This window comes from Rhagoletis zephyria, unplaced genomic scaffold (assembly GCF_001687245.7).
Source record: "Rhagoletis zephyria isolate East Lansing unplaced genomic scaffold, Rhagoletis_zephyria_1.1 Rzeph_scaffold_00217, whole genome shotgun sequence".
Taxonomy (NCBI): Eukaryota; Metazoa; Arthropoda; class Insecta; order Diptera; family Tephritidae; genus Rhagoletis; species Rhagoletis zephyria.
In genome coordinates this window covers 91,237-102,231 of record NW_016157301.1, presented here as the reverse complement: position 1 = coordinate 102,231, position 10,995 = coordinate 91,237, and the positions used below count along the sequence as shown (strand labels likewise).

At 37.5% G+C, this 10,995-nt stretch overlaps 2 protein-coding genes across 2 annotated transcripts in view; both read right to left on the bottom strand.

Annotated features, from left to right (window-relative positions):
- The window catches only part of LOC108358158 (paraplegin-like), a 275,868-nt gene that overhangs the window by 228,211 nt on the left and 36,662 nt on the right, over nucleotides 1-10,995 (bottom strand). The gene's annotated exons all lie outside the window — the stretch shown is intronic.
- LOC108358159 (uncharacterized) lies at nucleotides 9,716-10,768 on the bottom strand. Its single transcript, XM_017609336.1, has 2 exons — nucleotides 10,083-10,768; nucleotides 9,716-10,024 (listed from the first exon to the last, which is right to left on the bottom strand). The coding sequence occupies exons 1-2, from the start codon at nucleotides 10,645-10,647 to the stop codon at nucleotides 9,951-9,953; spliced, it is 639 nt and encodes a 212-aa protein (XP_017464825.1). The 5' UTR covers nucleotides 10,648-10,768; the 3' UTR covers nucleotides 9,716-9,950.

Here is a 10,995-nt window from a genome sequence, read left to right as displayed (position 1 = left end):
GGTCTCTAGCAATAATTTGGCTTTAACAGATTGAAAAAATATCAATTAGTCGACGAGTTATAGCCAAAAAACCATATAAACAATATGCTGAAAATCGGCATTTGACTGCAAAGTTCGAAGGTCGATTAAAAAAAATTCAAACTAACATAAACAAACGCCGCGATACGGGTCTTCTAATTTAGCCTCTATTTTCACCCCTCACTCTCAGAATCGACCTAACTTTTGTTAACCTGAATTTGTTCCACAGTGTTATCTTATCCCTTCAATTTAAGTTGAATTTAGTTTTTAAACAGTTGGCAACTTTCCTACATGCAGTTTAGAAATAAAGTTTGACTTATATCCAAATTGTAGTGACTCATTTTACCTATTTTATACATTAAACTTAACTTTGTAAACAGGTGGTTACCCTGTTCAAAATATTTTCAAACTTTATATTTTTTTCGTGTGACACCTGTATTAAGATACATATTTAAATTATCTAATTTCATTAATTCAAGTTGAATTTAATTTTTAAATCAGGTGGCAACTCTTTTAGATGTAGTTTGGAAATAAAGTTTCAGCAATTTTGATTGATATTCATATTGAAGTAATTTATCCTTGTACCTAGTGAATAGCAATCCGGCACGAACGAATAGACAAGTAGTCAGTAGCAGTTAAGCAGTGAGCAGCAGCAGTCGGTTTGATAATTTTCTAATTATATATGTTTCTTTTTTCGTATTTTTGCCATCACAATTTAAAATTGTCACACTTAAATAATTAATAAATTGAACTCGTTAATGTTCGCATGGGGGCTCAACCGAAGGGCGAAAATTAGCTTGAGATGATACACTCAAGTAAGAGGAAAAATAAAGCCGCGAAAAGCAGAAATACGCAAAAGGAAAAAAACGAAAATACGTCCAAACGAGGTGCAACAGTGGTTGTCAGCAGAAAATTCGAGGAAGAGTACAGCAGTGAGGACGAAGCAGAAAATAGTAGAGTTGGTACTTACGAGCAAATAAAGAGCATTGTAGAATTTACCGGAGAAGAAGACAGACAAACAGAAGTTAGAAGTGAAACACCCACCATGTGTAGCAGCAATGACGTTGGCGAATTAATAAAAGCAGCGAGACAGATAGTGACGCCACTTCTACCAAAGTCAACAAAAGTAAGTAAAACTAATAATATAATGAAAAATCTTGACCTAGTTTAGTTTAGGTTTATTGGAATAAAAGTCAGATAAGGAAATAACATTTTTTATTACAATAAATGTTCAAACTGTTTATCATCAGCCTCAATACACGCCCTTCATCTTAAAAAAGATCTACTTATTAGCCGGGCATATCTTCGAGAGTGGATGTCCTCAGCAGCTTGAGAAATTCGTTCACGCAGCTCGGCTACGCTCTCAATAAGCTTTGAATAAACTTTTTCTTTGAGAACGCCCCAATAAAACCAAATCCAGGGGGTTTACATCTGGGGAACGGGCTGGCCACGAGATAGTGCCTGAACGTCCAATCCACCTTCCCGGATATTCCCGGTCAAGGAAATCCCTTACTTGCACTGCGTAATGTGCTGGGCAGCCATCTTGTTGATACCACATGTGGCGACGATCTGTTAGTGGTATGTCCTCTAACAAAGTTGGTAAATTTTCTCGTAAAAAATGTAGGTAATTCGTGCCATTCAAGTTCTCAGGCAGGTCTAAAGGTCCAATAATTTTGCCGTTTAAAATTCCGGTCCACAGGTTTGCTTTAAAGCGATACTGGGATCTGTCTTTAATAATAATATCCCAACGGTTTTTACCCTCCATTCCCGCCCATCCGCACGAGGGGCGCAGTCCGCATGACGTACGGTACCAGTATTTTCAATTTTTGCGCCGAGTCACGATAAGCATTAAATGTGGATTCGCCACATGCCACTCGTGAAAATTGTGTAAGTTTATGTAACCATCTTTTTTAAATGTAGATTCATCTGACCAGAGAATTTTTTGGATGAATTGGGGATTTTCATTATGCCTATGTAGCATTCTTCTACAAGATGAAATCCTTTCAGGATAATCTCGAGGAAGAAGACTTTGAACTCGTTGTACGTGAAACGGATGCATTTCGGCTCTGTAAAATACGATGTGCTGTGCTTTTGAGTATTCCCGTTCTTTCTTCAATTCCACGAACGGAAATACTTGGGTCATCTGCGACCTCTTGCAACACTTCTTCCTCGTAAGGAAAGCGAGCTGTACCTCCAGTCCGTATTTGATTCGGTAAATGGCCGCCCTCTGCGAGTGAACGGTGCACATTAACAAACACGCGGTGATCCGGATAGCGCTCTAAATTTGGATATCTTTCCCGATAAAGTCTAACGGCGGCACTTGCGTTGCATCTGCATTCTCCATAAATGAGGTGCACGTTCGCATATTCTTGTGAAGTGTAGCGCGTAGGCATGGTAGATAGCAAGGATGCCAACACAAAAGTCCAATTCCAAAAGAGAGAAGCCAAAGTTGCCGGTATGTAATCAACAAATTCAATTCACAAAAATCTAAGTCCAAAAAGCCAAAGTTGTCAGTACTAAATCAACACAAGCGAATACGGAAAGGTGCGCTGTAGACGAATGAGCGAAACGTACTAACTGAAGTGTTGCCGTTACAGCGTCAGACCGGTAGCGTAGCCATTTGCTTGGTATGGCGACTGAATCTGTTTCATTCGCACGCGTTTAAACGACGCATCTCCGTCTCACTGCGTGGCGTCACTATCTGTCTCGCNTTGCCGGTACGTAATCAACAAGTCCAATTCACAAAAAGCCAAAGTTGTCAGTACTAAATCAACACAAGCGAATACGGAAAGGTGCGCTGTAGACGAATGAGCGAAACGTACTAACTGCAGTGTTGCCGTTACAGCGTCAGACTGGTGTCAGACTGGTAGCGTAGCCATTTGCTTGGTATGGCGACTGAATCTGTTTCATTCGCACGCGTTTAAACGACGCATCTCCGTCTCACTGCGTGGCGTCACTATCTGTCTCGCTCGCTCATGGTAAACATGTCCACTATCCATCTCTCTCATCATTTTGCCGTAAAATTAAGAACCTACCAAGAGCTTGTGCGAATAAAAAACATTTGAACTGAGTAAAATGGGTTAGCAAAAATCGGGTTACTTGAGGTTTTTATTTTTTTATTCGTTTTTTTTTTTAGTATGAAACTAACAAGTATTGTACCATTTTACAATCCTGATTAAATGCGCGAACTTCTAATGGCACTTGCCAACGCACTTTAGTACATTTTTTTTAAAGGAGGGCCTTTCAAAGTCGACAAATTATAAAAATTTTAAATTCATAGTTTAACAGATAGTCTTAATTCTAGAAAACTTGGGGCAATTGTGTCATTATTTTTTACTTAGGTTCTAGAAATGTTATTTAGGGTTAAGGTTCCAAAGTTTAAATGAACAAAATAATAAAAATTAACCACAATAACCGAAAAATGGTTACAGTTTGACCAAATTTCTAGGATTTTCTTAAATGTCCATAATTTTCAAACTGCATGGGATAGATTTTTTTTCTGATTTTTCTCATGATGGTTACAATCAATCCTGTCCCCCCGTTTCTGCTTGACGTTGAGTTCTGGCACACCCTGTATATTAGATTTTAAATACATTTTTTTATCAGGTGGCAACTTTTTTGAAAAATTAAAACGTTATTGCACACCTACCCTTTAATTTGATACCTCATTTTGTAAAATTGAACGAACGGTACAAATCTGATGATATGGCAAAAAAGTGTTCGCGTTTTATGCATTGACAAGCGAACCCGCATGGCGTTAAAACGATAAAAATTGAATTTCAAATATTTAAAAAATATTCCAAATTTCAGTCAGAGTTTTAAGAGATCCGAGTTCCAGTGAAGAGCAGTGTCGCGTAGTGTATGTTTTTAGTTTTATCAAATTTCAAATCTCCCTATACCGATGAAAAAAGTTGTTAATTAAAACAATCCCTATAAACATTTTGGCGAACGTTCGAAAATGCCCTTCGATATTCAGTATGCATATCGGACTGAGAGCGAACTCATAACCAACCTTAGTTTTCCAACGTTCATAGTATATTGGAAATACACTCGAGATGGGTTCGAAAAAAATGGAAACCATAGTAACAAGAGAGATAGTGAAATCTAGCTCATTCTCCAAGGGAGAGGGCTGGATTTCGAATTCATAGCGAAAGGAAAATACATTGGATAACGAGGGTTCCGTTTTGCTGGAGAATGGCCTTGCTCTGGAATCGAATACTAACCTATTGCACATTCGTTATCGAAAGTGAGACTCGAAAAAATGTTAGTTCTCCAATCATTTTCGAATTGCTAACCAAGCCCAATGTTTATTGGGATACAACTTTTTCACACATCTTCAGGCTAAGGTCTTTAATTTGACCTCTCATTTTTGAAGTTCCTTTTCAAAAGTATTCTCAAACTAAAATCTTCTTAAATCTCCTTCGTCTGACATTGTGATAGACATGTTTTTCAATAAGCTGATGTACTAATTTGAACTTGGTTGTCCGAACAAATGGCAACCCTCCTGAATAGACGTTCTGGAATAAAGCCTTTTCAAACCCATTTCGATTGATACCCATCTTTTAATAATTCGCCCAACTTATTTGGGAAAACACTGGTGGTCAAAATTGAGTTGATTAAGTAAGTAACGTGCGGTAGGATTTTAGGTAGTATTATTTTCAGAAAATTTGAACTCCGTAAAATCCCACGGCTTTAGATTTAATGGATAGTATGGCTTTCACATCCCAGTCATCCACACAAACAAACTCAAAAGGACTGATACTAACATTTACACGTGCACTGTAGTTGTCAAGACATGTATTAGCTAAAAAACTGGGTGAACCAACAAAGTTCCCATTTAATTCGTTTAAATTTAGACGAGATAAACTTTGATTTAATTTTCCCATCCCAATTGATTGAATTCATTGCTGAGCTGAACAGCCCAGCTTTTTTAAATCGGCTTTATGCTGCAGGGGTTCTGTTCCGCTTCCACCTCACGTAGGTTTGATTGCGAGTAGCAATAAGGTCTTTTAATTTAGAATTGATCCAAGGCCTGCTGTTTTATTTTGCTTTTTTGCGTCTGAGTGGAACGAAGTCATCAAAGAGCCTATTTATATGTTCTTGAAGAAATTTTGTTTGTCGTCAATAGTTACCAGCGTTCGAATCAGATTCCATTCCACTCACTCCACCGCATCAGTGACAGGAGTATAGTTGATGTTCTTGAAGTCTCGGTATGTGAAGCATATTTGTATTCTGATTGTTCGAAAATCAAAAATCAAGAAAATCAAGTCGTGTTTCGAAAAGTTAGATGCAGACAGTTGGCTACAGAGGAGGGATTAAGGTCATTCACAAAAAATAGATCAAGCAAAGTGCTGTTGGTGTTAGTAAAATGTGTTGAGTCCTAGAGACTCCATACTAACTTTTAAGCTGCAATCGACAAACAGGCTGCTGTTGAAATCACCCGCTACCACAGCGTTGTTGTAGTTGTCGAGTAACCGTTGAAGAAATTCTGTGAAATTGGAGAAGTTAATATGATAGTCCGGAAGCCAGCGACAGTTTCGGGCAGTGATGCCAGATATTCTCTGTTAAAAATCCCACGAAAATGGGGAAAAAATTCCTCAATTACCCACATCTTAAAAATTTATCCCACAAAATTCCCAACGAATTTAAATATACACATGTTTCAGTAGTAAAGAAGTAAAATTCATATAAAATAATAATAATAGATTGGCGCTTACACATATTATGTGCTTCTCCTCCAATTTGTGGCGTGCCCCTTGATGTTGTCACACAAATGGGAGGGACCTACAGTTTTACGCCGACTCCGAATGGCGAGTGTATTTTTATGAGAAGCTGTTTTTCATGGCAGGAATACACTCGGAGGTTTGCCATTGCCTGCCGCGGGCCGACCGCTGTTAAGAAAAAACACCTTTTCCTGCATTTTTTTCACTCATTCATTTTTTCACTTTCATTTTTTGCTCACTCACTAAGGGCATAAAAGAATTTTTTGGTGACTTAAAAATTGAAGCACATTCATGTGCAATTTGACATTTCATCAGATAATTTGTTCCGCTTTTTACATGAAACACCAGTTACAAATGAAAAGGGTCTTTCTTACTCAGCACTTGAATTGGTTAACGTAAGAAAATTTTCGAAATTGTCCTTATACTTTTTAACAATTATATACCATTTCATTCCACATCACATCTTCAGAAAGATTAATTACGTAAGAATGTCGAATATTCTTAAATTTGGATCAATTATGCAACAATAACTGCATCAAAAGAAAATCCCTTATTTATTTGAAATGTCTCTTTTTTCCCTTTTAATAATTTTTGTTGCAAAATATCCCTCAAATAGGGAAATTACCAACAATCTGGCATCACTGGTTTCGAGTTAGTCATTTCACAAAAGCTGAAAATTTTACATACGCTTTGTTTTGCTTACGCCCATGCGAGGGGTATGGCTTTGGCACTCTCCCACACATGTAATAAAATGATACAGAAAAACTAATACAATAAAAGCTGAAACTTTTTCGACGTGTTTATGATGTTAAAAAATACCCAAAGAACATAATCAGCTGCCCTTAGTGCGGGAGAGTATGCGTCAGCTCTCCACATAAATATTCCGCTTCATATAAAGCGAGGGAAAAGTGCTGAGCTGACGAGCTAAAGGCTCGTTAACCGCGTGGGGGCCTCATATCTTTGCCGGCATCAGCTGAGTACTTTTCCCTCGTTTTATACGAAGCGGAGTATTTTTTTCAGTTAAGTTATGAACTTACCTGTTGAATTGTAAAATTACAGCTTTTGCAGTATTAGATATATATTGTTTTTTTTTTGTCCTTAAACGCAGCACGTTATCGGATCGGTAATTAGAATTGATCTCCGAAATATATAGCGATTCAAAAAGCTGTGTTCTCCATAATATACACAATTTCAACTCTACTTGTGAGTATGTGTACTTGATGCGTTTAGCGCTTTTTAATTTTTTATGAAAAGTGCAATTTGTAAAAAAAAATTAAAAGCGGCAGACCGAAAGAACACCACCCATTGCATCGAATAGATATATAATTATTTTCAAATGCCAGTAAAAATACGAATTAGGACAAACAAATTTTGGATTTTTCACAAGTGCATGAAATATGCAATTTTGATGATATCGACAAATAAAAAAATGCGATGCGCTTATTTCCCAAGTAGAATAATGTACTAAAATTTCAAGTGAGTTGGAGAGATATAACAAGTGCAATTTATAAAAACTGGCACTGATTTATTAATTTTCTTTGCAAAAGTTAAAAATTTGAATGAAAATTTTTTGAATTTTTCAAAACTCTAAAAAGCTTGAAAGTTTGATTTATGTATATGCATATATTTAACAAAAATCGCGATGTACTAATTTTTTCTAACCACTTAATGTATGTATGTATTAGAGCGGGTCGATTTGTAGGGACCAAAAAAACGGAAAAATCGCATATGCGGAAAATGCTCTACGCATCATTCTGAACACCTTTGATTAAGAAACCATGGGTCTTAAACCAATTTCGAGCCAGCGAATTTTAAGGGGAAGTTTTATATCAGATAATACAAAATTTTTTGGCAAAAACTTAAACAAAAGCTGATCTATGAGTGTAAGGGCACAAAAAGCAGTTTATTTTTTTTTTGAAAATAATTAAAAGACTAACACCCAAATTCATAAAAAATAAAGAACACTTTAACTGCTTTATAAATACAAAATTTGTATGTCACTTTATAGAGCTCTCTAAACTTTTTTTATTTTTTGTGAATATGGCCATAAGTTTTTAAGTCCTGCTTGCTTTTCAAGAGTGGTATATTTATACCCTGTCTGTCCATTCGTCTGTCCGTCTGAGATATCTTAACGAAAGTAGGTATATGTACTTCTTTGCAGCGTAGGAGGATGGCATTGAAAATGGGCAAAATCGGACAATAACCACGCCTACGTCCCATACAACGGTAATTTTCAGAAATACGAAAACTGTGGAATTTTAGTTACTACTGACGCTTATTAGCTCAAAATTGATATTTACAATGATTTGTAGACGAAAAGTAAAAATATTATAAATATTTGGAAAATGGGCGTAACCGCTGCTTTACCAATTTCTTCCAAACACAGTTGTTGGCTTTGGTACAACATACCAAACGGCTGAAAATTTTTAAAATCGGACAATAACCACGCCCACATCCCATAGAACGGTAATTTAGAGAAATACAAAACCTTCGATAAATCAGTAAATACTGAATCTAATTTATTCAAAATTTATTCTTTAGAAATGTAAAATGAATTTCGACTGCTCCAATTATTTCAGTATGGTAGATTTGGATGATGACAATATTTTAACAGAACCGCCAATTACTAGAAACATCCCGTATAACCATTTGAAGGAATGTTTAGAATTTGAAGACCCACCAGTTCCTGACCCACAAGTGCTATGCCACATACAAGGAACTGAACGATACGTTCAAAAGTTAAAGTTTTATGACTGTGAATGATTTTAGTCGAAAAAAATATCACGCTTGGAAAGAAAGCAGGACCCAAAAACTTAGTTATTTAAGTATTTTCAAAAACTCCTTTTTGTACCCTTACACTCATAAGTCAGCTATTTGTTTAAGTTTTTCCCAACCTTTTGTGGCGCCATCGGGGGCCCCACAAGGTAACATTCTAGGGCCTTTATTCATTTTATTATTTATGACTGACATTGGGTCCTGTTTTTCTTCTTCAAAATTTATTTTATATGCAGACGACCCACAAGGTAGCATTCTAGGGCCTTTATTCTTTTTATTATTTCTTCTTCAAAATATATTTTATATGCAGACGACCTTAATGCCCAAGAGCTGGCGTCGAAAATATGCAAGAGTTTTCTCAATATTTTCAGAATGGGTTGCATTTTAGTGATGGAACGTTAGTGCGGAGTTAGCACTTTCAGCACCGGGACACCTGGCGTCGGGACGCGCGCGAAAATAATAATAAAAAATACAAAGTTAATAAAGGATACAGTCAGACTCATTTGTGATAGGACCACGTGAGTCAGCAGTCGATAGAAGTGAGAATGGTAACTGCTGGTAGTTAATTTTTACAAGAGGTTAGCACAGTAAAATTATAGTTTTTCTAAAAAAAAAAAATGTAGTACCGAACTTATAATGCAGTTCGAACCGACGATCAACCTGACTCAGCCAGTTGCCTACGCACTGTGCTAAGTTCGCCTTATTAATTCTTGTTGCTTATTTCCACTATTTTCACTTGCTAAGCCAACTACAATCAAGCGCAGCTATTCCGCTGCAATTCACTTGATCATGTGGTTGTTGGTTTTGNAGCTCATAAAAATTGTTGAATATAATTGTTATAAGGCCATAAAATAACAAACAAACAAATAACTTAAGGACGAGCACACCTAAAAGTTAAAAACATTCTAATAATAGAAATATCAACAATACCAACAACCACATGATCAAGTGAATTGCAGCGGAACAGCTGCTCTTGATTGTAGTTGGCTTAGCAAAGTGAAATAGTGGAAATAAGCAACAAGAATTAACAAGGCAAACTTAGCACAGTGCGTAGACAACTGGCTGAGTCAGTGGGCTTTTAGGTGTGCTCGTGTGCTGAAAGAAGTCTGATGAGGAAATGTGGTAATTTCCGAAATAGCTATCACTTCTACCATTTTTTCAAATTATTGTTGCTTTTCCACAATAAGGATTTCCTCTGACCAGTACTCACGTTCTTGTTAGCTTTTACCGCCTGACCAGTCGGTGTCTGCATAGAATGCTCAACGTTCTCGAGTGCTCTGCAGCGCTTCTCCAAGAACATAGCTAATTGATCCCAGGATGGCAGTTCGCTGATCGATGAACTCTCCTCCCATTTAGCCTGCGTCTTTTTGTCGAATTTCTGGATCACCAATTGTACGATGATGCGACTGCAATGCGCGTATGTGTGCTGTGACCTTATCTGTCAGCTCTCGTAGCTTGGTTACGTTTGAATCTGCCCTCTCTAGCCCAAATATCTCCCTGACGTGTGCCTGAAATATAAAACGTTTGTTATGAAGCGCTTTTGTAAAAGATCTAATGCAGTGTTATAATTAGCGTCGTTTATTTCCAGCGAGCGCACGGTGTCAAGGGCAGCGCCGCTCAGACAGGAACGAAGATGCTGCAATTTGTCGATGTTGGTGAGGTCGCTGTCCTTGTCGATTATTGACGTGAACATTGAATAGAAATTTGTCCACTCGGTGTAGGCGCCACTGAATTTAGGCAGTGTCAGCAATGGCAAGCGTGAGCTATTACCGTTCACAATGATTGATTGGGTCTCACTGGAGTTCATTCTGAGCGTGGAGCAATGTTGCGAGGCACTACGTTTACCAATCTCGCGTTGCAGTGTAGCTCTAAGGTTGATTAGAGCAGCATCGAAGTTACTTGGCAGGTCGCTGGCAATGGAGTCGAAGTCCAATTCCTCTAGGCTTGTGTGTGCGGCAGAAAAACTGGATTTCAATTCGCCTAAGGATTCTAGCATTGCTGAAAGACTGTACTCATCCATACTGTGTAGCTTGTCTGCGTCCAACTCGTTAATCAAGCTCTCCAGTCTGCTGAATATGGCCTTTGTTTTCAGCTTTAGAAAGGCTACTCGATCTGCACCTTCCCCTGGCATGACGAAGTTGCTGACGTTTACACTAGTGTGGCAGAATTATCTCAGTAAGCGGCCGGAAACAAACGAAAAATCGCGTGATACGATCACGTCGGGGTCACCAAATGTTGAGCTACTAAGCCTTTTTAGCAGCTTTAAAATAAAACAAATGATGTATGCATAAGTTAAGCAACTGTATTTAACAAGATTTGGTCCGCGACTAACTAACAGAAAGTTCACCTTGAACTATTTAAGTATGTCCTAATTACATTGGATAACTGCAAATTCATCACCAACAATATAAAACCAGTTTTCTTAAATGCATGAGAATTTACATATATATATTTATGCACGTATGCACCCGCGCACACA

Bases quoted from the DNA above. Each gene is read 5' to 3' on its own strand.
- LOC108358159 (XM_017609336.1), bottom strand. From the start codon at position 10,647: ATGCCAGGGGAAGGTGCAGATCGAGTAGCCTTTCTAAAGCTGAAAACA. The intron at 10,025-10,082 runs ATAACACTGCAT...TTTATATTTCAG, and splicing joins GGAAATAAACGACGCTAATT to GCACACGTCAGGGAGATATT.